The sequence below is a fragment of the Brienomyrus brachyistius genome, chromosome 7, assembly GCF_023856365.1.
Source record: "Brienomyrus brachyistius isolate T26 chromosome 7, BBRACH_0.4, whole genome shotgun sequence".
NCBI classification, from domain to species: domain Eukaryota; kingdom Metazoa; phylum Chordata; class Actinopteri; order Osteoglossiformes; family Mormyridae; genus Brienomyrus; species Brienomyrus brachyistius.
The window spans coordinates 997,501-1,024,568 of record NC_064539.1 but is presented as its reverse complement, the minus strand read 5'-3'; the positions used below and the strand labels follow the sequence as shown (position 1 = coordinate 1,024,568).

The 27,068-nt window shown below is 47.8% G+C and overlaps 1 protein-coding gene across 3 annotated transcripts in view; it reads left to right on the top strand.

The window, feature by feature from the left end:
- tln1 (talin 1) overlaps window positions 1-27,068 on the top strand; it is a 73,944-nt gene that overhangs the window by 35,775 nt on the left and 11,101 nt on the right. For 2 of the 3 annotated variants that reach the window (XM_049019307.1, XM_049019308.1), the window contains exons 17-50: window positions 347-555; window positions 1,121-1,219; window positions 5,738-5,905; window positions 6,187-6,481; window positions 6,572-6,738; window positions 6,863-6,991; window positions 8,370-8,483; window positions 9,050-9,163; window positions 9,377-9,511; window positions 10,040-10,168; window positions 10,819-10,921; window positions 11,444-11,652; window positions 12,440-12,559; window positions 13,002-13,199; window positions 13,330-13,469; window positions 14,716-14,809; window positions 15,403-15,492; window positions 15,770-15,892; window positions 16,623-16,766; window positions 17,583-17,744; window positions 17,845-17,985; window positions 18,418-18,599; window positions 18,829-18,961; window positions 19,157-19,258; window positions 19,647-19,817; window positions 20,877-21,125; window positions 21,293-21,412; window positions 21,552-21,698; window positions 22,152-22,318; window positions 22,415-22,598; window positions 23,954-24,079; window positions 25,021-25,137; window positions 25,247-25,432; window positions 25,928-26,035. In XM_049019307.1, coding sequence (XP_048875264.1) covers window positions 347-555; window positions 1,121-1,219; window positions 5,738-5,905; window positions 6,187-6,481; window positions 6,572-6,738; window positions 6,863-6,991; window positions 8,370-8,483; window positions 9,050-9,163; window positions 9,377-9,511; window positions 10,040-10,168; window positions 10,819-10,921; window positions 11,444-11,652; window positions 12,440-12,559; window positions 13,002-13,199; window positions 13,330-13,469; window positions 14,716-14,809; window positions 15,403-15,492; window positions 15,770-15,892; window positions 16,623-16,766; window positions 17,583-17,744; window positions 17,845-17,985; window positions 18,418-18,599; window positions 18,829-18,961; window positions 19,157-19,258; window positions 19,647-19,817; window positions 20,877-21,125; window positions 21,293-21,412; window positions 21,552-21,698; window positions 22,152-22,318; window positions 22,415-22,598; window positions 23,954-24,079; window positions 25,021-25,137; window positions 25,247-25,432; window positions 25,928-26,035 — 5,075 coding nt within the window. The other variant, XM_049019309.1, reaches the window with a different exon arrangement.

Here is a 27,068-nt window from a genome sequence, read left to right as displayed (position 1 = left end):
TAAGATGGCAATTTGCTTTATGGAGTTGCAGCATGATTTGTTTGACTGCTCGGTGGAAACAGAATGTGATGTGAACTTTTCCCCATTTCCTTATTTTAAAATTTACTGATGCTGCAAGTCTGAAACTGCAGTCTTCCAATTTTTTTTTTGCTCAGAATAGCATGTAGTACATTGTGGCTTGCAGAAATTCACGTTTTTTTTTTTTTTGTTTGTTTTTTGTATTTTTAGATAATGATTACTTTTCTGAATTGGTAGCTAGGAAGCATGAGTCTATAGAGTCTATGGAGATTTAACCAGCATGGCAGTGTCACTGTTGTCCTGAATGCCTTCCATGTTGTCCCCCCAGGTGACCCAGCGGAGACTGACTACACCGCCGTGGGCTGCGCTGTCACCACCATCTCCTCCAACCTGACGGAGATGTCCAAGGGTGTGAAGCTCCTGGCTGCCCTCATGGAGGACGAAGGTGGCACTGGGCAGCAGCTGCTGGGGGCGGCCAAGAACTTGGCTTGTGCTGTATCGGACATGCTGAAGACTGCCCAGCCGGCCAGCAGTGAGGTACAGCGGCACCACCTCCCTGCAGCGGGCAAGCGGCTCTCAGCAGTGACACGGGGATTAGGGCTGGCCAGCATGTTCCAAAGGGAATGACCTCTGCACCAGAGATGTTTGCTTATGGCACTGGCAGACCAGAAGTGTGTACCAACTTATTGGTTCTCTTTAAGGCAAAGCGCAGAATGGATTGATGGATGATAGAGAGATAAATAGATAGCAGAGATGGATAGAGGTAGCTAAGAAAGAAAAAGAAAAACTTTATCAATCTTGACGGAAATTGAGGAAGATGGGGGAAAAAGATAAAGCTAGCAGAACTGATTAATGACTTTTATTGTGCTACGGTGACAAGAAACTTGCAGTTAAAGTGTAACAACCCTGACAGAACTTCTGTAAAGGCTCCCGCTCCCCACGATACCAGAAGATACATATATAGATTGTTTTTTTGTTGCCAAAAAAAAAAGTGTTTTGGTTCTTCCAAGACCATGAAAGCTGGTCTCGTAGCAGCTCTGTGATCCTTGGGTGGATGGTGTTTGCTTCAGCGCTCAATGTCTTGGTTGGTTTCTCCCTACAGCCTCGTCAGAACCTCCTCCAAGCTGCCGGCAACGTGGGTCAGGCTAGTGGGGAGCTGCTGCAGCAGATAGGCGAAAGTGACTCAGACCCCCGATTCCAGGTAGGCCGCACACCCGGTCCTGTTCACTGCCGGAGGGGGGGGCTTTTCTTGATGCAGGACTGTTGGCATTAGAAGCTAAGACTGAAATGCAAATAGGGGGAGTACAGTCTTGACTAGGGCTGGAAGTTAGGCTTGTCCTCTTGCCTGAGGTGAGTAATTTAGATGTGTGAGTATAAAAAATTGGTCACTAGCCAATTAGCAAAAGAAAAGAAAAAATGCATGTCAGACTACATTTTTTACTGAACTAGCCCAGTTGACTAGTAGCAAAAATTTCAATACATTCCAACCCTGGTCTTGATAGAAGCACTTTTAAGAAGATGTACCTTTAAGGCTGAGTAAATGAAAGACTTTAAATAATGATTTCAGGAGGTCTATGCATGTGATGTAATGTAGCGTCTATGTAACCAATGTCCTCTCTGTGACTGCACTGTTCAGCTTTTAGGTAAAGGATCTTTCAGGGGTGCGAGGCGGACGACCCCCCCTTTTAGTCACGTGATGGTAACACAAAGCCCTCCAGCTCAGCAAATGATTCTCAGTAGCCAATCACACTAATGGGGCGACGATCCAAAATAGTAATTTTACATCTGATCAACTCCGTCATTCACTAATATATCAAGAATTCACTCACGTTGCTCTCGGAGGACAGCCTGTCCAGGTCATTCCCGGTGGTTTGTCCTGGATGCAGGCGTTCGATTGCAGCCATCTGTTCATCTCGGGGTCTGTTTCTGTTGTCCTCAGGTACTATGAAATTTCAAATATATATTTTTTAAATCTTGGCCAAAAAAATGGCTAATAAGATGAATGCCATTCTCATACGAAAGGGAGACCTGGAGATTTATGATAAACAGCAGACTTAAGTGAGAGAGAGATGGTCGCCTTCCAGCTGGAAAAACATTCCTGTTTTAATGTGCGAGGAATTGGTTTGTTGACTGAGGGTCCAAAACACAGGAAAATGTAGGAAAGAGACACATGTGTGGTTGGACTGTTTTAAGTAAGAAAGGTGCATTTATATATAACAAGGTGAACACCATGAATACTGATGAATTACGTGGTATTCTACATGGAGAGAAATTTCTAGCTGTATGATGGTGTGAGGAGAAGGAAGTGTGAGGTTGGAGAGGGTTGGGGGTTTGAAGGAGAGGAAATCACTCAAAGGGACCCCTAAAAGACAATTGGGGCGGTGCAGGGGGTGGGCGGGACCGTGGCCTATAGCTGGAAATATAGAGTGGGGAGAGGGGAGGATGCATCTGACCATTGGATACAGGTTTAGCAATCATTGGGATGCTGAGTGTCTGTGTTTGTGTCATATTTATATCACATCATTAAGGATCAAGGCCTGGAAGTGTATTTATATCCTGCCTTGCAGTACCTGAGGACGCGCAGAAACAAACCCTTTAACAACGGTCTCTTCAATAATGGAGCTATCCTAACACGACTTGTAATTCAGTTCACGGTGATCATCTGTCCTTTCTGTGGTGTCCAGCCCCAAGCCCCATGGTCCACAACACACCTTCCCATGACGTTCCCAGAAGCACCCATCTCCAGCCACCATGCAGTTGATATCGCCTTGTTGCCAGTGGGACGATTAGGCGGCCTGTGGTCTCGAGGCCGGCACACTAGACCCAGTTCCTGCAAGGAGCTGATTTATAGCAGCGGGAGATGTTCCCACTGGCAAGAAATTACTTGATGCAAACGATCCTGCTTGCCATTAAGTTGCATAGTTTGTGAAGCTACTTCCTGTATATCTAAATAATGATGAGCAGGTCATTTACAAGAGAATTTCAGATAAGCTTTATCTAGACACCAGTAAATGGCAGAAGTGGCGATAATCAATCTTAGCAGCCATCTCAAATTTAGTGTGTGATCCTGTTTCTACACACTGGATTATCTCATGTCAGCAGACCACAGCTTCACTCTGACGTACCACATCACAAAGGTACTGGAGATGTTTTAAGAGCTGACAGAATGGAGCTTTTGTCGCCACTAATAGCAGCACTCTGTGGCCTTCGTCCTGACGCCTGGGGGCGGATGTCCCTGGACATTAACTGGCAGACTCATTTTGTTACTGTAAGTGGAGTCAACTTTCTTAAGAGTCACCTTTGACTAGTGTACCCTGCATAGCGAACTTTTCTCTCGATTAACTGGCATCTAGTTTTCTAGACCCTGGTTTGCAAAATCTCTGCATTTTTTTTCGTTTAAATTATTGGTTTTGTACTCTGTGTTTTGTACTAGTTTTAGTTTTGTATTATAAAATATTCAGATACTGTTTATACAAGGCTAAATCAGTATTTCCCAATCCGGTCCTAGGGGATCCATTGACAGTCCACATTTTTGCTCCTACCTTACTTCCAGTAAGGAAGCAAAAATGTAGACTGTCAGGGAGGTCAGAGGCAGTAAAAACGTGGACTGACTCTGGGTCCCCAAGGACCAGATTGGGAAACAATATACTAGATACAAGAGAAACCAGAATGAAAGGGTTTTAGGCTGATAACAGCAGCTTATCTTTTTCTGGGATGGTCAGGTTAAATGGTTGGTATTTTGTGTTATGCATGTTTCATCATGTCAGAATGTTCATCACGTGAACAGCAGTGTAGTCAGATGTCAGTCCGGTTGTGATCACGTGTCCCAGGAGAAACCATGTGCTTATACCCTTGGGGTGGTACTTAACCTGGATTATTCCCGTAAAACCTCCAGTGCATTTTTTAGAAGTCCTGTGAGTTGCTTCAGTTAAAATGTAAACTATTAAATGCTAATACGACTTTGCCTGTTGGTGTAGGGATTTGCTGAATTTGTTCAGATCTTTCTGTTAGTAAGCTAGCGGGTAGCTCACAGCTTTGGATTTCCCCTGTATCTCGGCTGTAGCTGCGTCCCAGATTTTAGAGGAGCGCTGGGTGTTATAATCCAGCAGATAAAAGCTAGCTGGGGGATAGACTTGGATTCTTCTAGAAGATTCCTTTAAGCCATGTTATTGAAAGTCAGTTATTAGAAACGGCAGAGCCAATAATAGGTTCTAACAGTAGATGAGGGAAAATACAATATAGATATTATAATTCTTAAGGGTGCCTACAAGTATTGAAATACTGAGGCGGTTTTTGTCGTTGACGGCATTTGAGTGTGTCACATTTGGGACTGTGATTTTAGCTAACAATCTACTTAAAGTGCCCTTGTTCTCGTTCATGCTTTTTTTTTTGGTAATTTATGTCGCAGGGGAAGTAAACATATTATTATGGGAACAAAGTGTGAATCCCCAGAGATGAACAGAAATGTTCAGGCATCTGTGGAATTTTGAGGGCTGAGCACAGAATGTGGGGGCGTTTTTGTTTTTTTTTTTTTTTTGGGGTTTGTTTTTCTTAAGGGAAGTGGCTTTTCCCTGACCCCCCGCTTTTCCTGCATGCATCTGCAACGAGTCCCCTGTACTGGTCCTGCCAAACGCAGGCCGGAGACCCTCTATGTCCTCCTTGGGCAGTGGAAGGCGCTACTTTAGCTTTGTGGTGCCAGCAATGCAAGCTTGCAGGGGCAGCAGCCAGTCGCCACCTTATTTGCAGATAGTCTATGGAAATTCCCTTTTTTTGAACTTTTTTTGCGGTCACTAAAGGACAAAGGGAAATTGTGCTTCATTTCCATATTTATTCCAGAGGATCTGTTGCTTCTTTTCAAAATTAAAGAATAAGAGAGATAAGAGAGAAATTATATTCATCTTTGAACTACAGCAGACCCATTTTAAGATCTGTCTTGAATGTTTCCTGGAATTGGAAAAATTGGGCCACTAAGACCCAAAACTGTTGGCAGTTACTGTGAGCCACTCAGAGTTAGCTTAGCATTAGCTTAATGGTAACTAATCATTAGCTTAATGTTAGCTTAGCACCTAGGACTCATTCTACAGACTGACGTCCCCTTACTCAGAAAAAACTGGTCATGTGTGGTGCTTTGAGAATTATGTCGGGCAGCCGTAGCCAAGCCCCACGCCTTGGTGACCACGTGGACGAAGGTGCCACTGCTTCACAATAAATGCATCGCTGTTTTCCTTTCTTCCAGCCGAACACCATGCAGCGGGGCTCCACTTTCCCCTGCAATTGTCATCAGTCACCCTGATAATCATGCCGTCCTTATATCCAATTGCCACCCAACTACTTACTATAGATGTCTCTTCTGATTAGACCTTGCTTGCTTATGAGGTCTTCATGTTCACTTCCGTTGAGCTGTACTTTAATTAAAAGATGACCCATTTAATTTTGATCTGTCCACTGAGATTCAGTGAGACTTACTTATGTGGGGGGGCAATGAGCCACTTCCTAAAATCGCATGGTGTTGAGGGGAACTGCATGGGGAGAATCGCCAGCATCTACTCCTCTTCTAATTCACATAATACCATCTGTGTCACACCATAGCCTCTTAAACTGCTAAGCCGCTCTCACTCTCAATCTACCTTTCTCACTATTTTTCTCTCCCTCCTCCCCTGCTTCTCTCTTCCCCTTCTCTCTCTCTCTCTCTCCCCCCCCCTTTCCCTCCATCTCTCAGGACATGCTGATGCAACTGGCCAAAGCTGTGGCCAACGCCGCCGCAGCCCTCGTGCTCAAGGCCAAGAACGTGGCCCAGAAAGCAGAGGACTCCGCCCTGCAGAACCGCGTGATCGCTGCTGCCACCCAGTGCGCCCTCTCCACCTCCCAGCTGGTGGCCTGCACCCGGGTACGTCTCCCCCCACTCCGGCTGGCCCTGTCAAAGGGGGCTCCCTCATTAGGTGCACATGGGTGTGGGGGGGCAGATGAGTTCTCCATTTTTACCAATTGCCAAACTCGCACCTGCACAGAATTGGTGTTAATGGGTTCCGTATTTTCATTTTATTGAGCGTAATAAGTTCTTTATTTACAAAAGCAGGGATGTGTTAATAGTCTTTACTGGAAAACATAATCTCTGGAGGGTTATTTGTGGATGAGTGGAGAATGATTGACCCCTCCCCCCTCCCCCAGGTGGTGGCCCCCACTATTAGCTCGCCTGTGTGCCAGGAGCAGCTGATCGAGGCAGGCAAACTGGTGGCCAAGTCAGTGGAGGGCTGTGTGGAGGCATCGCAAGCTGCCACCAGCGATGAGCAGCTGCTGAAGCAGGTGGGCGTGGCCGCCACCGGTGTCACCCACGCCCTGAACGAGCTTCTGCAGCACATCAAGCAGTACGCCACTGGGGGGCAGCCTATCGGCCGGCACGGCGAGGCCACTGACCGCATCCTGGATGTCACCGAGAACATCTTCAGTTCCATGGGTGATGCTGGTGAGTTGGGTCATGACTGCAATGGCCATGAGGACGTGAACGAGATGCTCCATGTATCCATGCCCCTGATGCCCCCCTCCATGTGCGCAGGTGAGATGGTCCGACAGGCTCGCATCCTCGCGCAGGCCACCTCCGACCTGGTCAACGCCATCAAGGCCGACGCCGAGGGGGAGTCGGACCTGGAGAACTCCCGCAAGCTTCTCTCCGCCGCCAAGCTGCTGGCCGACGCCACAGCAAAGATGGTGGAAGCCGCCAAGGTCTGCGATGATGCCGATGTGTAACTGTGGCTCCATGCCGATGATGTAACCGGCCTGGAGCAGCATCTGCTTGAACCGCTGTCAGTGTCTTTAGGTGCATTCTGACCCATTTCCTTGGTTAAAGGGCGCGGCTGCTAACCCTGACAGTGAGGAGCAGCAGCAGAAGTTGCGGGAGGCGGCAGAAGGCCTGCGTATGGCCACCAACGCTGCAGCGCAGAATGCAATCAAGAAGAGGCTGGTCAACAAGCTGGAGGTGCGAACCTCCCTGTCACTGCCGCTTCTGGGATGCTCAGGGGGGCCTCGGGGACGAGGCGGCTGCCTGCAGATGGGACAAGTTGCATCATGGCAGAGAGGAGCTGGGCGTCAGCTCGCAGTGTGAAATCAAGATGTGGTAATGCAGAGTCACGGACCAGCAGATGCCTAGAGCGCAAAACATTCAGTACAGAATCTGGGCAAGTTTCTGCATGCAGGGCTGCCTTTTACAGTGCCTGAAGGACCCGATGTGCCTTAGCTTAGCTTGTTGCTTCGAATTTTGGCTGTGTGTTTTGTCTGAGTTTCCTAGTTCACATTCGGGCCAACAAGCAGTCCTGAGAGCGGATCTGGGAAATGGAGAGGGCGGACTCTTCCGGAAAGGAACGTCCAATATACGAACGAGGCTGTTTGTAAATGCTGGAGCCCCTCTGCTTTGTTCGTTTCTATGGCTGTTGGCCATGCAGAGGCTGAAATGCATTTTTCAGGCCCTACAGCTTGCGTCCTTATCTCTTTCTTGCATGCTTGAGAACAGTGTCCTGTTGATTAGAGAGCCCAAGCAGTCAGTCTGGGATGAAATTAAACAGAGACTGGGCGTGACTCTCTTCGTTTTGGTATTGTATGTGCAGTGCGTATGTGCAGTGTGTCAGCAGGTTAGAGAGCTTTGTCGGTATCCAGAAGGTTGTTGGTTCTAATCCTGTGACGCATCACCATTGGGCCATTGATTATGACCCTTAATTGTTAACTGCTTCGGCTGACCCTGCTGTCTGACCCCAAGCTTTCCTCAGTTATATGTCACTTTGGAGAAAAGTGTCGGCTAAATAAATAGACAACAATGCAACGTTTTACAAAAAACTACTTTGATGGATTTGTGAGTAAATGCGATCAGCTCTTGCTGTACTTATAATGTTGAATCTGACATACACAAGGGTTAAAATGACATTATGAAGTCAGTTTTGTGGCTTTTTGGCTGAGAGGCAGTTTGAATAACGATTATAATTATTTGAAATAACAAGGAAATTAGTCATCCAAGAATCCAGAAGGCATATTTTAATAGCCAGTATTCTGTTCAAAGCTTCTCTCTCCACTCAAGGGACTGAAATTGTCGTCATTTCACCGGTAAAAATAAAGATAAATTACTGATAAACACCTTTAAATGAATGTGTGTGTAGTTTGTTAAATTTGATTTAGTTACTCCTGCGAGATCTCATGTTAGGCTCTGGTACCGGAGGGTTGGTTGGTTGGATGGATGGTTGGTTGGTTAAGCACCTTAACCTGAACAGGTCCTGTTGATTAAGTTCTCCCACAGTGTGCTCACTAACCACCACCCCTGGGTAATACCCCCCCCCCCCCTCAAAGGCAGTTTCTCATTTTCCCCACAGAATGCAGCCAAGCAGGCGGCTGCCGCAGCCACGCAGACCATTGCAGCAGCACAGCATGCGGCCTCATCTAACAAGAACCCAGCCGCGCAGCAGCAGCTGGTGCAGAGCTGCAAGGTAAGCAAGAGAGCGAGAGGCAGTCCTCCCCCACCCAGGTCTCTCCGAGGTCTCGCCTCCCACGCAGCCCAGAATCCTTTCTTATTTACAGAATACTTTCTTGCTTATTTTTTTCCCCAAAAAATTTCAGAATTTTTTTAGTTGCTTAGTTGAGCTTTTGGTTTTTTTTTTGTAGTTGTGATTTTATAGACTTGTGTGTGTTGGGGGGGGGTTGTAGTTACCACATTGTGGGAACCAAATGCATGTGTCTGTATGTGTCTATGCATTTGTGTGCACACAGTCATATCTTTCATATTGCTTCTGTTTCACTTCCTTATATGGTCTGCAGATGATCACAGAAGACAAATCAATTTCATTACGCAGTTTGATGAAAATTTGTTCTTGAAAAAGTTGTTTGACTGACAGGTTGTTTGGTGTTGCCTTGAGGGCATCACCTGTATGGTGAGGTCGGCGGGCTCTATTTGGAGGCCTGGGGAGGCTTAGGGGGAAACCGCGTCCTGCAGTGACCCCTAGAGTGCGGTTGGGGAAACTGGCGCAGTGTGACGCGTCTGCTTTGTGCACGGCAGGTGGTTGCAGACCAGATCCCCATGCTGGTCCAGGGGGTACGAGGCAGCCAGTCACAACCGGACAGCCCCAGCGCCCAGCTGGCCCTCATCGGAGCAAGCCAGAACTTCCTACAGGTGGGGGGGGGGACACACCGGTGGTCTGAGCCCCCGCTCCACACAGGGCAGCTGAAACTAGACTAAACAAGCTTCTGTTTTTTATATATATATATATATATATATATATATATATATAATTAACATTTAATATACTTTTTAACAATTTTAACATTTATGGTTCAGGCTAAAATGCTGTGCAGTAACAGATTATCTGTGCCCCCACCCCTCCAGCCTGGAGCGAAGATGGTGACAGCCGCCAAGGCCACCGTGCCGACCATCAGTGACCAGGCGTCCGCCATGCAGCTCAGCCAGTGTGCCAAGAACCTGGCCAATGCCCTCGGGGAGCTGCGTACCGCCGCCCAGAGGGTGAGGCCCCACCCCCCAGGCGTGGGCGCCTGAACTCACCCGTTCGGGAAGCCGGTGCCAAGGTCCCGTGTGTTCAAGTCTGCTTGGAAAACTTTAATACTGGAGTAAATGGTGGCCTGTGCATTTGTACATTAACAGAGTGAAGAGGGAGCGTCTTTGCAGGCTGCTTTTGTTATTACTTTATCATGATGAAGGTGGTGAATTTTGGAACAGTGGGCTGATGAGACTGTCGACAAGCCAGACTCATTCTAGTGTCAAAGTAAACACACATAAGAATGACCACTGAAAGAGCAAACATGCGTCGTTCAAAAACAGCCGACGTGATCGTCGTCAGATAGTAACCTTGCGGGTAGCTGCAGACTCTCACCCAGACCCGTCATCTTGAGTTTGAGGACGGCGAATTGTCAGCTTCCTGTTCCCAGGCAGGCTTGTCAAAATAGCCGCGGCATGCGGCATGTGCCAGAAGGCCCTGCTGTGTGAACTCGAGCCACACTCCTCATTTCCTGTCTGCCCCCTCCCCCCCCACAGGCACAGGAAGCCTGTGGCCCCCTGGAGATCGACAGCGCCCTCACTGTGGTGCGTGGCCTGGAGAGGGACATGCAGGAGGCCAAGACATCGGCCGCGGAGGGGAAGCTCCGCCCACTGCCCGGGGAGACGGTGAGAACACCAGCGCCAACACCTGCAAGCGATCGCTCCCACACCCTTTTACCTCTCCCTCTACCCCCCTGCCCCCCCCGAAGCACACCTGGCCCCAACCACAAGCCCTTTTGCGTGGGCAGGCACACAGACCCACTTTCGAGAGCAATGCAGGGGTGAGAAGTGTGTGCAATTCGATCTGCAAACTCGCACGCCTCGGCCTTTATTCTCACTTAGTTTTCATTTTTGCATCAACACTGCTAGAGGTGATGTAGACAAGCAGCCCACTCGGAGAACTCGGTTTCACTAGCTAGCTCTAATGCCATTTCAACAAGCTAAATCTACCAAAACAGCGCAGACCGGGACAGACCGTATCCCACCGTTACTGACCGTCACCGATAGCCCAGCTCCGCTTTTGACAGCTTAAAATCGGCTCTGTCCCAAGGTTCACTTTTGCTTGGTTATCTGCTTTGTTTTATAATCGATGTCCCAACAGGAGTTTCCCCAAAGTGTTTTTTGGAATCTCGGCAGGACGGGATGTTCCTTCCTATCACGATTGCTTTAAAAACGCCAGTCGGCTGTATGTTGCCAGTGGATTTCTGTTTTCTGGATCTGAATTCCGCATGGTGTTTCCCTGGAATGACGTGGTTTCCTCTCTCCTGCCACCTCAGTTGGAGAAGTGTTCCCAGGACCTGGGTACCAGCACCAAGGCTGTCAGCTCCGCCATTGCCCAGCTGCTGAGCGAGGCCACCCAGGGCAACGAGAATTACACCGGTAAATGCCAGGCCCTTGTGCCACACCCCCACATACACGGACTCACACATGTAGCAGTGTGAGGTGCAAAATGTCATTGGCTGCTTCTAGGAAACATTACTGTTACTGACATTAGGGGTGTAACGAGCTTCATATTCGAACTGCGCAACACAAATATTGTCTCGAAAAATACAAAGCATAACAAAATAAATTTCCATTTTGGTGCAGAATTATTAAACAATGCTTTTTCTGTGCTTGTGTTCGCATTAAGAACTTCCCGCTTCACATCAGGACGTACGTGCAAATGTCTAATGGTGCAGCTTCATCTTTCTGAATGTTGCTTGTGGGAAACGCAGAAAGGCACAAAGGTTCCACATTTGCTGCATTCGTTCGGTACATATGCGTACGGAACCGAAACACCTGTACCGATTCATGTACCGTTCCGCTCCTAGTTCACATGGGTTCCGTCAGGTGGGTTTGTGATCGAAGGATGCTCTGTGCTGCCCCCTGCCTGTGGCGTCACACATCACGTTCTTCCCTCAGGCATCGCTGCACGCGATGTGGCCCAGGCCCTGCGCTCCCTGGCCTCGGCTGCCCGCGGCGTTGCTGCCAACACCGCCGACCCCCAGGCTCGCAATGCCATGCTGGACTGCGCCAGCGATGTCATGGACAAGTCAGCCAACCTCATTGAGGAGACCAAGAGGGCCATCGCCAAGCCTGGTGACCCTGACAGCCAGCAGAGGTTGGCCCAGGTTGGTTACCACCATCTGGCACTAGAGGGCGCCAATGCTTCTTATGGTTGTCATGAAATTTCAGGTGGAAATCTGTGATTACTCTGTAGTGAAAATAATGAGAGAAAGGAGTTTTTTTTCTTTGCAAAAAACTGCGAATTTGAATGTAAAAGAAAAGAATTGCATCAGATCTTTTTTTCCAGGTCTAATGGTCTGCTTTCGAAAGCTGACAGCTGAAGATGAATGTGCTTTTGGGGGAGAATGAGTGGCTTGCTGGCTATTTCTGTGTGTGTGTGTGTGTGTGTGTGTGTGTGTGTGTGTGTGTGTGTGTGTGTGTGTGTGTGTGTGTGGTCGGGGTGTGTGTGTGGTCGGGGTGTGTGTGTGTGTGTGTGTGTGTGTGTGTGTGTGTGTGTGTGTGTGTGTGTGTGTGTGTGTGTTTGGGGTGTGTGTGTGTGTGTGTGTGTTTGGGGTGTGTGTGTGTGTGTGTGTGTGTGTGTGTGTGTGTGTGTGTGTGTGTATATGTGTGTGTGTGTGGTTGGGGGGGGGTGTACTTTTGAACCCCCAAGGAAGGTATCACTCGCACAGGGAATTAGGACCCTGCTCGGCTGTCACACAGAAAAACTGTTCTCTCCTACAGCTTCTGCTCTTGAGAAGTTTCAGGACATCCCTGAACACCCCCTTTCCCGGCAACTTTCATCCTGTTTCATCTTGATGATCGTCGGTTTATTGCTGGCCTGAGTGCTGAATTTCTGCATTTAAAGGGGAGTGGGTGAGCCTTCCCCTTTAAGAGCCAGGCGTGTGCTTTTAGGTGGCGAAGGCTGTGTCCCAGGCCCTGAACAGAAGCGTGAACTGCTTGCCTGGTCAGCGGGATGTGGACAACGCCATCAGAACAGTTGGCGAGGCCAGCAAGAAACTTCTGGCTGATTCGGTGGGTGGAGCTTAAAGTCTGTGAACTTGATTTTGACAGAATTAACAGTGATTCATAGGGGCATTGCTAGGGCTGTTTTAGGGTGGCTTTAGACTTGTGGTAGGGTACTAGGACCCAGGGGAAATACCACAGTAATCAATAACTAACTTGGCGACCCCTAAGGCTCAAATCCTTGAATCACCCCTGATGCTTTTGCAATCACAGTGTCGTCTGTTTTTATAATTGCCATCAAGGTCCCTCAAGGACAGGTGTCACAATACCATAATTGCGGTACTTTACTGTACCGGAGTACAGGCAAATGACAGAATACCCTCAGTCACCTACAGCTGCCTTCTTCTGCTATGCTAATCAGTTTTTGTCCTGTAAGAGAGGCGACAACTCGAGGAAAAAACTTAACTGGGAACCTGTCCTCCCCCCCCCCCCCCCCCCCCCACCATCTCAGTTCCCGGCGAGTGGGAAGAACTTCCAGGAGGCGCAGACCAATCTGAACCAGGCTGCTGTCAACCTGAACCAGTCCGCCAACGAGCTGGTGCAGGCCTCCCGCGGCACCACCCAGGACCTGGCCCGGGCCACCGGCAAGTTCGGCAAAGGCTTCAGCGAGTTCCTGGAGGCTGGCGTCGACATGGCCGGCCAGTCGCAGGTACCGCATGTGAAATACGCTACATGAGGCTGACCGTGACATTCAGAGACCATCAGTGCTGCTTCATCACCCATGTTCATGCCATATCATCAACCTTTCGGATTTCTTTAATTTTCTTCTCCCTCTGAAGTCCAAGGAAGACCAGGCTCAAGTCGTCACCAATCTCAAGACCATCTCCATGTCATCCAGCAAACTCCTCCTGGCAGCCAAGGCCTTGTCCACTGACCCCAATGCCCCCAACCTGAAGAACCAGTTGGCGGCCGCAGCTCGGTAAGGCTCCAGGACCATCTGCCACGTTTACATTTTCAACAAGCGCGTCCTTTCTTTAGGCGCCTTATTGCAACTCACTTTGTCTAAGAGCCTGTTTGTGATCCTTGTACAATCATACGTAACGTGTAGGGTAAACATGGGATGATTACTAATACAGCGATAAGGGCAAGTGTGTTGGTTCTGGGCCCCATTACGGAGGTCAGTTAAAGGCCCCCTGCCCCATAATGTAGTGACTGTATCAGATGCCTGGTTTGAGTAGCGGTAAACACCGGCACTAATGGCTGACCCTGCTGTCCCCAAGCTTCACTGTCAGCTCAATATATGGGGCTCAGTTGGTTAGGATGCTGTACCTGTGACAGAAGGTCACTGGTTCTGATCCCAGGGTCAGCAGAGTGGTTGCACCGTTGGGCCCTTGAGCAAGGCCTTAAATCCCCCAAACCCCGAATTTTTCCAGGGACTGGCTGACTCTCTGCTTTCTCAAAAAACATCTGGTAAAATAAAATATTTTAACAGAAAAAAGCTGTAGTATGGCAAAATTTGTATTATTGAGTATAGAGGATTTGTGAAAACCAGATTCCTCCATTCCTGTACTCATACTCGTACAAATGGTAGTGGAGTATCAGTATCATTCTTATGATGAAGCGTAGTGAATTTCAGCCGAGACACATCGGTACGGGGGGGTGGGCGTGAAATGGGGGGAGCGTGGAGGTGAGAGCAGCTCTGCGTCTGACACATACTGACCCTGTCCGCAGCGCTGAGGGGAGACACTCCACTCGATAAATTAGCATATATTACATAACCCCCCCTACTCCCCTCCATATTCCAGAGCTGGGGGGCGTGTGGGAATCCGCCGCCATTGCGTAACGGAGAGATCCGGCTTATATAAAAAGTGGGAGTGTCTATGTGCAGTGGCAGACAAACCCACTAACACACTGTTGCCGGGGTACCACGTGGGGTGCAGGAGAAGGGGGCGGGGGCGGGGGGGGGGGATACGGTTCTCAGGGTTCCCATGCCCTGCTCAAGGCATTGGCGTGCAAGGGAAATGGCCCGGGCAGCGAGCTCCCAGAATGCTGAGTAGCGGGGCTGTGTGTGGGCGAGCTGCGATTAGCGCCGGCTAGCGCTCCATCTCTCTCCCTGTACCGCTCTGACATTCCTGTTCCCTCTCTCTCCCTCTCTCTCTCCCCCTCTCTCTGTGTATATGTGTGTGCGCACGCGTGTGTGTGTGTGTACGCGCGCGTGTACACAGCGCCGTCACCGACAGCATCAACCAGCTCATCACCATGTGCACTCAGCAAGCCCCCGGGCAGAAGGAGTGCGACAACGCGCTCCGGGAGCTGGAGGTACCCACTTGCTGCTGTTTTCCTCAGGGTGGGGGCTACGGGGGAGGAGGGGGTGGTTAATGGTATTTCAGGTCTTTCCACGCTGCAGTCAGGGATCCTGGTCTTCCGTTCGGGGCTGAAGTTACGGGGAGAAGCTTCGTATCGCAGCATCAGGGGTTTAAAAACAAAAACAGAAACCGAGACTCCGGATTGGTGTACTCTGCACTGCTGATTTCTGGTGCTTTGTAAAGTTATAATTATTATTTAGCATTTGCGTGACTCACTTTATTAACCCAGCAGAATAAAGTGCGACATCAACTTACAGGGTATGGGATTATTTCATTGTTTTGAGACACTTTTACTGCGGGAAAGAATATCTTCATATATGACAACCGCTGAATACAGGTAGTGGGTGGAGATAAAGTAAATTATTCATGACCGTAGCTCCAGTTACAAGATTTGGAGTCTAACTGGTGGGTTCTGCTACCTTACGGTCAAGTGGGAAATATTTTGCTGCCTGGAGGGAGTGAGCGCCGTGAGGGGCAGCTCCTGTGACAGACAGGGGGATGCTTTCCTCTCTCTGTACCCGTAAGCGAGCCGCTGTCTCCTTTCAGACTGTCAGAGGGATGCTGGAGAACCCAACTGAGGCAGTCAACGACATGTCCTACTTCGACTGCATCGACAGCGTCATGGAGAATTCCAAGGTACTTTATAACGACAGAGAGCATTCTGTAATTAATCTGTTTCTCTTAAACTGAAAGATCGATTTCAAGTCCTTTATCTGACAGTCTGTTTTTGTAACGGATACTAATGCTGCATACCCAGCACTGGCACAAAGGCATTTTATTATTGTAATTGTGTTGACAGTGGGCTGTTCTATTAGAAGTAATGAGGGAGGGTTTGTTTAGTTTTAAGCTCACGTATGGAAACTTGAGGATGAGTGGGTGGCTGTTATGTGCGATGACTTTTGTGCATCTTCAGGTGTTGGGCGAAGCCATGGCAGGAATTTCCCACAATGCCAAGGGCAGCAACCTGCCAGAGTTTGGGGACTCAGTCAGTTCTGCTTCCAAAGCCCTGTGTGGGCTCACTGAAGCCGCTTCTCAGGTAACCCGGAGTGGACCAGCCCCGCTCCAAGTGGCTGTCACCAGTCTATATATCTGCACGCTCGATTTTAATCTCGCGATACCGTGGGTCGAGATCAGCGGCCACGAGGAGAATTTCTCCCGCACCCGAGTTCCAGAGTGTTTATCCCGAGTCCTGTCCTCACTTCCAGCAGATGGTCCTCCTCTAGCTGTCTCCACACCATATTTGCACGTGTTTACACAAAGCTGCGTTAGTCATGCAGCAGATTATAATTAAGATGTCTTAAGTCTCAGCTTTTATAACGAAGACGCATTCTCGACTGGCAGTCACACCCACGCCTCTCTTCACATTCAAACAAAGTATTAAAAGGCTGCGGACAGAAAGTCTATCAGAATATTATGTTTGTTTATTATGTATTAAAAACTCTCCAGTTGTGAGCCACGTTGTCTGAGATGAGGAAATTTATTCAAAGTTTTATTACTCAGTACAGTGTGTAGTGAAATGATTGCTTGCTGAGCTCCGAGACTGCAGAACAGGTCATAAGTATAGAGACAAAACATCAAATAATCATCCATAAATGATGTACAATTTGCTGAAAAGTGACCTGTGGTAGTGTGAAGAGTCGATAAGTCAGTATTTCCATATTAGAGCTATGCAGTGGGAGTCAGTGGATCGCAGTCACACTTGTTGCTTTAGTAGGTCTTCCATCTTGATGGTGGCATTTTGGTAACCCTGCCTTGATCACCAACAGGCCGCCTACTTGGTTGGCGTCTCGGACCCCAACAGCCACGCGGGCCAGAAGGGGCTGGTGGATCCAGCCCAGTTCGCCCGAGCCAACCAGGCCATTCAGATGGCCTGCCAGAACCTGGTGGACCCGGCCTGTACGCAGTCACAGGTAGGCCTGCTGTAGTCGGCGAGTGCTGGGGGCGCCTGACATCGATCATTCATGCATATATGGCTGGCTGCAGCAGAAGCCGAGTTCTTCTTGCTAATATCTAGCTATGTTACTGTTTTACAGCTTGGTCCTGAATACAAAAAACTTCCAAGACATTTTGAATTCCTTACACCCCCCCCCCCCCCCCCGGAAAAAAAATCACTAAACTTCACCAGAAATACATTATCAGAAATTACGTGTCTGTGTTGCATAATTTTTAGGGATACTTAATTCTGAGAAGGTTTTCATGGTTGTGAATAACTGTTGAAGCAGAAAAAATATGAGGCTCTTCTCTTCTTTGTAGTTATGAGCCATAGTAGATGTTTATGTTCACATTTAAATGTATTTGTTTAGCAGGCCATTCTGTCCAAAGCAACATTCAAGCAAGGCAAATAGCCCATTACAGACATACAGCTGCCGAGGACCAGACTAGGTATAAGTGCAGTTAGACTTAGAGTTATTGTAAAGACTGTGTACAATAGTAAGCATGAATGGAGTAAGAGCTACACAACACCTCAAACAGAACATGAATCAATGAACAATTCAATTCAATAGATAAAATGCCTCATTAAGAATTCAGGGAATGCTGGGTGCTGTAAGGTAGTAGAGCAGGTGGCTCTTGAGGTGTTTCTTGAAGACGGAGAGGGAATCTGATGAATGGGTGTGCTGGCAGGAGGTTGAATTTCTCTGATCTGTATGTTCCGTGATGATGTGATCAGTGCTATTTATCTGCTGGATTATTAGTTTTTTTTGTTACAACACATCTCTGTTCCTCAGGTTCTTTCCGCCGCCACTATTGTTGCCAAACACACATCGGCCCTCTGCAATGCCTGCCGCCTTGCCTCCTCGAAAACATCCAATCCTGTTGCTAAGCGACAGTTTGTCCAGTCCGCCAAGGAGGTGGCTAACAGCACGGCTAATCTCGTGAAGTCTATCAAGGTGAGTGGCCGGCTGGATTTTACTCCATGTCGTTTTTCTACCCGACGTGATGCAGCGTTGGTGTTTAAGGTCCTGCTTCATGATGACGTTGCTTTCCCAGGCCCTGGATGGAGCATTTAACCAGGAGAATCGCGAGAAGTGCAGGGCGGCCACGGGGCCCCTGATCGAGGCGGTGGACAACCTTACTGCCTTCGCCTCTAACCCCGAGTTCGCAAGCATCCCTGCCCAGATAAGTCCAGAGGTATGACCCAGTACACAGAGAGCATCAGCAGACAGGATCAGATAAAGATCAGGTTTAAAAGAGTGCGCATTCAGAGTATTTACAGCTGGAGACCTACAAAGTCAAAAAGAACTGAAAAAAACAACAGATTAATGCAAAAAGAAAATATAATGGTAACAAAATGATAATGACATGTGCTTTGGGTCACACCAGCCATATTCAGTTCACTGCATGCAGTAGCAGAAAGTATGGTTCCCCAGACTGCAGTGCTGCCATATATACATAAAGTCCAGAGACAGACAGGACACGTGCAAAAAACAAGGAATGACACACAACAAAGGTAAACACTGATGGAATGTTTAGAGCAGGCAGAAGGTTTATCCTGGGTTTACAAAAACCTCATCCTGTGTAGGGTCTCCACTGTTAATCCAGAGGTCCATGTGTCATGCACAGGGTCTGACGGCGATGGAGCCCATCCTGCACGCAGCTCAGACCATGCTGGAGAGCTCCACGGGCCTGATCCAGACCGCCCGCTCCTTGGCGGTCAACCCCAAAGACCCGCCCAAGTGGTCCGTGCTGGCGGGCCACTCCAGAACTGTGTCGGACTCCATAAAGAAGCTCATAACCAACATGAGGTATGAGCCCAGAGTGTACCAGCCCTAAGATAGTCCAAATCATTATAATTGCATTTTTTTCAGTCTATAGGTACAAGAAGCTTGATAACATACTGATAAAACCAGCGCATGACTTCCAGTATTGAATATAAGATCCAGAGATTTTTTTTTAATACTAGGATTTCCAGGTATGCCGCAAACTGTGAACTGACTGGACATTATGACACTTTGATGACCATCTCCTTTGCAGAGATAAGGCTCCTGGGCAGAGGGAGTGCGACGAGGCCATTGAGGTCCTCAACAACTGTATCCGTGATGTGGACCAGGCGTCTCTGGCTGCCATCAGCCAACAGCTCACTCCAAGAGAAGACATTTCTCAGGAGGTACCTTCATGAGCTGGATTGTGGGAGTTTAAGATGCATGCAAACAGCAGAAGGCCTTCCTGTCTGTGTGGCTGATCTACAAATTCATTAAAATATATGAAGCCTGTTAGGATGAGAGGGATATTGGTTCAGCGTGAGCTGCGTGGGTGTGATGAAGAAGGGAGTCTTCAAGTGATGTTCTCCTTTCTCCAAAAGGCACTCCACGAGCAGATGGCAGCTTCCGTGCATGAGATCAGCAATCTGATCGAACCTGTGGCTGTCGCTGCTCGCTCAGAAGCCTCGCAACTGGGACACAAGGTGGAATATCAAGGATCTTTATGACGTCTAGTTGCATTTGCATGGAATCATTCATATAATACTTGAAAGTGGTTATATTGCAATCTGTTGAAGATTTTTTTTTAGGTTGAAGTTCATGGGACTCTCTTTATAGGGTCAAGTCAGCAAGATAATTTCCCAAAGAGCAGCATTTCCCAATCCTGTTGTTGGGGTCCTGCTCCCTCTAAGCTCGCAGAGCAAAAATGTGAACTGTCTGGCAGGGAGCTGGGAAGAAGCAAAAATGTGGAGCATGTGTGGGTCCCCGAAGACAGGATTGGGAAACACTGGTCTTGGTGAATAGAAGCCCATCTCAATTCATCTGGTGTCTCACCTTACCGGTGTCCACCGGATCTTGCATTCGACTTTTCAGGTGTCCCAGATGGTCAGCTACTTCGAGGCGCTCGTCATGTCCTCTGTCGGCATGGCCTCTAAGATCCTGAACAGCCAGCAGCAGATGAACGTGCTGGACCAGACCAAGACCCTGACTGAGTCTGCGCTGCAGATGCTCTACACGGCCAAAGAAGCCGGAGGCAACCCTAAGGTAACACCGGCCTCCTAGTCTCTTACGGAATATCAGGTTAAATTAACCCTCTGGGGTCGAGTGCATTGTTGACGATGCAGCGTATTTTTCTCATCTATTTCAGTTTATATCTCGCTGAAATCATTATGTAGAATCATGAGAAAAACACTGACTACATCTGTAATCTGTCTTCTTTTCAAAACGTCCATTGTTGGAAATATTAAAGTTTTTAAAATGAGTTTAAATCGGCAAAAACTAAAGCATGTCACCTTACTTTGTTTTACCTGCATCGGGGGCGTGTAGTGCTGCCCTCAGCTGAAGATTACTATTCGCCTTCTAAATAGCCACATTTCCTTGTATTCAAATCACATTTGCATGGTAATTTGATGAACAACGCGCGATCCAGATACATCCCCATCAGCACCATAAAAGGGGGGGGGGGATGTGGCCAGGTGTGAATGGCTCATGCATACACATGAGAGCTCCTACATTTTCAATGGAAGGAGGCCAGAAATAGTGACATGAGTTAGGTTTTTTTTATTTATCCAACTGAATGTTGCAACTACACCATTTAGTCATCTTCATGTAGCCAAGACTTTGGTGATCAGATATCTGGGATCAGAACAACTGCCACCATTGCTTACTATGTGCTTTTATAATTTTTCTGCAAGTGTTCCAAACTGCATTTTGTAATCTCTATACTTTGATGTCAAATTACAGACTTAACATAAATCTGACATATTTACAATATTCATTAACATTAAGATGAATGTAATGCCAAAACAATTATATACGAAATAATTTATTTGCCATCAATTAAGTTTATGATACTTAAGAAATGTATGATCATGCCCCAGTCAGTGGAAGTGTCTTCCCTACCCCTATAACCCAGAGGGTTAAGTAAACACCTGAATAATCACGTTGCGTAACTGTCTTCATCAGCCATTATGAAAATATACGAGTACCTCATGAGAACAGCTTATTTTGTAATGACTTGAAGAATAAGCAGGTCGGTCCGGTTAGGTTTCGTTGCTAAATGCTAAATGCCTCTTCATGTGGATTGTGCACACTCACTCACAGGCAGCCCACACCCAAGAAGCCCTGGACGAGTCAGTGCAGATGATGAAAGAGGCCGTGGACGACCTGGCCGCCACCCTCGGCGAGGCCGCAAGTGCTGCAGGGGCAGTCGGCGGTATGGTGGATTCCATCACGAAGGCCATGAACAAGATGGAGGATGGACCGGCAGATGAACCAGAGGGTGCCTTTGTGGACTACCAGACCACCATGGTGAAGACAGCTAAGGCCATTGCAGTTACTGTCCAGGAGATGGTAAGGGACCTTTTTTTGTGTGGACACCTAACGTCGGTGGGAACTGACAACATTTCCGTTTTCTAAAATCAATATACGATCTAAGTAGCCCTGCCTCCCATTTGGGTGGGAGTTGTTGCTTTGCATCCATTACAGGTTTTCGTGTTTTTTCCATAAATGACTTTCAGGTGACCAAGTCCAACGCCAATCCTAATGAACTCGGAGGCCTGGCAAACCAGCTGACGAACGAATTCGGAGAGCTTGCTAGCGAAGCGAAATGCGCAGCCATCACGGCTGAGAGTGACGAGGTGCAGGTCCAGCCGAGCCGAAAACTAGTACAGAATTGGGGTCCCATGTCTTAAACTACTGGTACTACTGGATCAAATTCCAAAATACAGTAGCATTCACTCCATTCTTTTGACATGCGCTGTCTATTCCCAATGTCAGATCGGCTCGAACATCAAGAAACAGGTCCAGGAGCTGGGCTTTGGCTGCACTAGCCTGGTGACTAAGGCTGGAGCCTTGCAGTGCAGCCCCAACGACTCCTTCACCAAGAAGGAGCTCATTGAGAGTGCCCGCAAGGTCTCGGAGAAGGTGAGAAATCTCTGCTTTGAGTTCTGCGTACCCTGGTCTGCAAAAGGGCTTTTATAATGGGCCAGCAATGCAAGAAAGAGTACAATGGGAACTACTATGGTCTAGGTGTGATTGTTTATACATAAAACATAACATTACAAAATTTAAGAATCTGTTCTTATGGCTAAATATGCACAGTCGTCTTGGTTGAGTATGCGCTGTCGTCTTGGTTGAGTATGCGCTGTCGTCTTGGTTGAGTATGGGCTGTCGTCTTGGTTGAGTATGTGCTGTCGTCTTGGTTGAGTATGCGCTGTCGTCTTGGTTGGCTAATGCTTGAAGCCATGTTCATTGCCAGTATTTATAGGATCCTCATTAGGTTGCTGTAGTGTATACCTGTGTTGTCTGATTTATCTGATTTTGCAGTTTCTTCTCTCGAAGAGCAGAATGAAACTCTCTTCTTCCTTCCTGCTGCAGGTGTCACATGTGCTCGCTGCACTGCAGGCCGGTAACCGCGGCACCCAAGCCTGCATCACAGCAGCCAGCGCCGTTTCTGGCATTATCGCCGACCTGGATACCACCATCATGTTCGCCACTGCAGGCACCTTGAACAGGGAGAACGCAGAGACCTTCGCTGACCACAGGTAACGTCGGTGGTGTCTTTGTCTCGACCATGTGTTTCGTTCCCGTGCTGCATTGCCTGATGGCATCAAACCCTCTGCTCCCTGTGCCGTATCCAGGGAGAACATCCTGAAGACCGCCAAGGCCTTGGTGGACAACACCAAGCAGCTGGTATCCGGGGCTGGGGCAGGTCAGGAGAAGCTGGCACAGGCGGCTCAGTCATCCGTTATGACCATCACCAATCTGGCGGATGTAGTGAAACTAGGAGCAGCGAGCCTGGGGGCCGAGGACCCCGAGACACAGGTGAGTCTCTACAAGAGTTTCCTCATGGGCAGCACCTAGAGCTGCTCTCAATACCTACATCGCCGAATGATCAAAATGGAACATTGAAATTGTTGAGATTGTTGAAATGTGTGCTTTGTTTAAGCAATTCCTGTTTGTCCTCTTCACTTTCTTCACCATTTTTGTGGAGGCCCTTTATTCCCCGTCTGGCTTTGCTTTCCATCCGGATGTAGGTATACTTTTTTGTTTTCTGGGACTGAGTTAAATTTCCATGTTTTTTTGACGGTGAGTTTCCATTGTTTTGTGGTTGTGAGTGTGTGTTTTGGCATATATTGTTGGAACGAAGAAAAGTTTCTGGTTAATGAAATATATTTTTTTATATAGTAGCGGGGTAAAGAAGTAATGGCATGTGGCAGATCGGAATGAATTTCCACCTGAGGCTTTTCTATCTCATGTTGGCCAATACCCATTTCAGACACTGGGTGGTGCCAGTTTTCATTCCAACTTGAAATTAAATTAAATCGTATCTGATTGGACTACGCGTCCTGGTCTTACTTATGTAGAACTATCTGGAGGCCTTGGAATGACCTTGGAATGAGTTTCCCCATCCTCTTGCATAGTACCTGGTGTCCAAATGACCCATTTTGTAGCCTGTTAAAAAAAAAATGAATAGAGCCCATGTTCATGGTGATATTTTGACAGGCATTTTGACATCTTCTTGTATTGTGGCATCAGGCCATGCTTTTTCTCTATGCCCTGATTGACTGGGACGGTCAGCACGCCCTGCTGGCTCCTATAGGCTGCCTGTCACCCATGATAGATTCTCCTGGCCTTTCCCACACATGCTGCCTTCCTTCCTTTGTGGGAATCATGAAAGCTAGACATTCATGAGCCCAGGGTGCCGGAGAAGCCTGTGTACATTTTTATAAAAACAAGCCCAGATAAACCGTCATTGAACGTGCATGGAAGTGGGACTAAAGCCTTCGTCTGAGATTTAAACGACATTCGCTATCATGCCATTGCATGATTAATCACTGGCTTTTAGACTAACAGTGCATCTGTTGCCTTAAAATAGCTATTAGCTGAACGCAGTGCACAGCAGATGGTTTTATCGTCCTGTTACGATTATGCTTAATGTAGCTTAACGTGCTAAAGATCTTCGTAAGTTTCGCATGGAATCGATCAGTGTAATGTCATGTTTTGTTACACTGTCTCTTATTCATCAGCACTGGATCAGTGTCCTTTAGAAGCCTCTGCTTCTCACTATTTCTGCTCCCACCTTTGCTATGCTTGAATGGGCGACCTGTCGTGCAGGGGTCAGTGCGCCACCCTCTGAGGTGATTCCATCCTTTAGTGTCACTGCTTGTTCTCCTCAGGTGGTCCTCATCAACGCCGTGAAGGACGTGGCCAAGGCCCTCGGCGACCTCATTAGCGCCACCAAGGCCGCAGCAGGCAAACCTCACGATGACCCCGCCATGCTGCAGCTCAAGAGCTCTGCTAAGGTAGGGCATCACAGGAGGCTTCTTTTGGAGAATCACTGTAATGATATCCCATGATTTTGGCTCCTGGACTTACTGCTGAAAGATTTCCTCGGTTAAATGTTTTGACTTTTGTCAGTTCTCCTCAATAACCCAAAAGACTGCTGTAAGTAGCGTTGCGCTAACAAAAATAGTTTTGTATGCCATAAATTACTGTATCTTCTTGCACTTGCATTGCACTATATCTGCATCCACTGGATAATACTGTACCACTAAATGGTCACTCCGTAATGATTTGTATTCTTAGTATCTTTCATCGTTATTTTAATAATTGTTAGTTATTACTATTGGCAGTTTTATCAGCCCATTATTATCTTATTATTATTAGTCTTATTATTCTTTATACTTCATCATATTATTTTGTTTTTTACATTGTGGTCTCGTGTAAGATACTGGATAACTACGTTTTCTTAGAGATCAATGAAGTATCTGCTTGTCTATGTATTGTCTATCTTTCTGTCAATATCTATCTCTATCTGTTATCTGTCTGTCTATCTCATTCAAAAATATAGACAGCTGTATACTATTTTGGATGGTAGGTAACACTGCAGAAGCTTGTATCAGTTTCTCAGCTCATAAACACATTATAAAGACTTCTGTCTACGTCATTAATCACAGCCAGTGAGGGGGGGGGCTTTTCACAGTTGCTCCCGGTTAGCATTTGGAACACATCTGGCTGCGGACCGATATTCAGCATGGTCACTAATCGTTCACTGGGGCATCGGTCAGCAGCTGAGGAGTACTGCTAGCCTAATCTTTCTGATTAATTTTTAACATGTGGGTCAGCAGAAAAATACATTCAAATAGTTTCCATGAAAATAAAATGAAGAGTTAAACACTTTCCTGAAAGTGGTTGATCGAGAAGGGCTCCTTGAATTTGAATACTGAAGACGGCTTCTGTTTAGGTGATGGTGACCAACGTGACCTCGCTCCTGAAGACCGTGAAGGCCGTGGAAGATGAAGCCACTAAAGGGACGCGAGCCCTGGAGGCCACGATCGAGCACATCAAGCAGGAGCTGACCGTGAGCATCTCCACGATTGGGCCACACATCCGTGGTCGATGATGTCCATCCGTCTGCGGGGCGACTTATCTCGCCGTATCTGAACGCCCCGCCCTCCTTTCACTTGCAGGTTTTCAGCAGTGCTGACCCGCCCCCAAAGACAGCCACCCCGGAAGAGTTCATCCGCATGACCAAGGGCATCACCTTGGCGACGGCCAAAGCAGTGGCTGCTGGGAACTCTTGCCGCCAGGAGGACATCATCGCCACGGCCAATTTGAGCCGGAGAGCGATCGCCGACATGCTGCACTCCTGCAAGGTGAGAAGGGCGTGTGCTGACTCTCACAAGCTATTTAAAGGTTAACGAATCTTTAATCTTTAACTGCTAAATGTGCAGTTCTGCAGACGACCTTTTCACGGGTCACATTATTCAGACTCTTACTCATCTGTATCATTAAAGTACTGCTGTTCTGCTGTCATCATAGCATATAAAATGCGACAAGATATAAAATAAAATGGGATATAAAAATGTTTAAAGGGTTCACAAACGGATGCACACATCTGTTCAATTCCAGGAAAAACAAGAATGATAGAAAATTTAAGACTAAGATGCTTTTCCATGTTATTGCATGTTTTCATTATGTTTTTAATAGATGTTTTTAATTAAGAACACATTATATATGCCTTTGTTTTATGGTAAATCTTTATACTGAACGAAATGCATATCGCCCCCTGGTGCTTAGGGTTAGCATATGGATTTAGATGCTGAATCACTGGTCCCACAGTAACATTTTTGTTGTCTTTCCCGCTTCAGCAAGCTGCCTACCATCCCGACGTTGGCATGGAGGTGCAGATGCGTGCCCTGCGCTTCGGAAAGGAGTGTGCCAGCGGCTACCTTGGCCTTCTGGAGCATGTGCTGGTGGTGAGCATGACCTTTTCAGTTCTGCCACCGTAGCCGGTCCAGTCCGGGCCTTCGGGGCTGGATCTTTTTACGATCGCCACACGACCCAAGGCCAGCCAGCCTGCTGCCTACATCACATCAGTCAGATACCGACATGAAACCAGAACCCTGGAAACCTCTTTGGGCTTAATCCCTGCGTTAAATACATGTCTCTGCCCCCCTGCGCGTAACAGGGTTTTCCAGTGATGCCGTATCGGTTACTTTTGGAGATTTACAGCATAACCAGCTTGCACGTACAGAGAGGTAGCATTTGCCTGACCTTTTAAGACGTTCTGCCTTACCCTGACACCGGTGCATCAGCTCCTCCGTCCCCTTCTCAGCCCAGGCAGGAGTTATAAGAAACGGCGCTAATATTTCTTTAGCCTTTCGGACGTTATTTTGACGATTTCTCCCACACGCCTTTCATAGGAGGCTTGTTGAGGCATGACGCCCATGTTCTAAAGCGACAAGTTCCAGGCGACTGGTTACATCGGATTGATGGGGAAAGCCAAGACTCACACTGGGGCAAGACCCCCGAGCTGTGGCGAGCGAATGAGCAGGTGCATGCTGCCAGGGGAATTCGGAAGTCCTCTAAAGTTTGACATTTGGTTTTCGATCTTTGGATAAACGGTACAAAATCGTCATTGCGTCATCCACGGAGGAAGTGAAATGCGGGCCAAGAGGGACCAGCCCCCGCAAATCCCCGGGTGTTCCCGTTATAAAGACGCTAAAGGCGGCGGATTTGCTGCTTTTTAAATAAACGTGTCACGCCTGGATCCTCTGGTGGCCTCCTTGTTTGGCCCCCTGCTGGTTTTTCGGAGGCCGCAGCTTTTGCAGTGTAATGACAGCAGGATGCATGAAGGAGTGTGCAACTGTGACACAAGTTTGGCTATTTGTGTTCAAAAGTACTCGGGGGGGGCGTTCAAGTAGAGTGAGAAAGCGTTTCCATCCAGACAAATTTCCTGCTGCGTTCCCCCAACTCCCGCCCCCCACCGCGCTGAGCTGAATCTCTCAT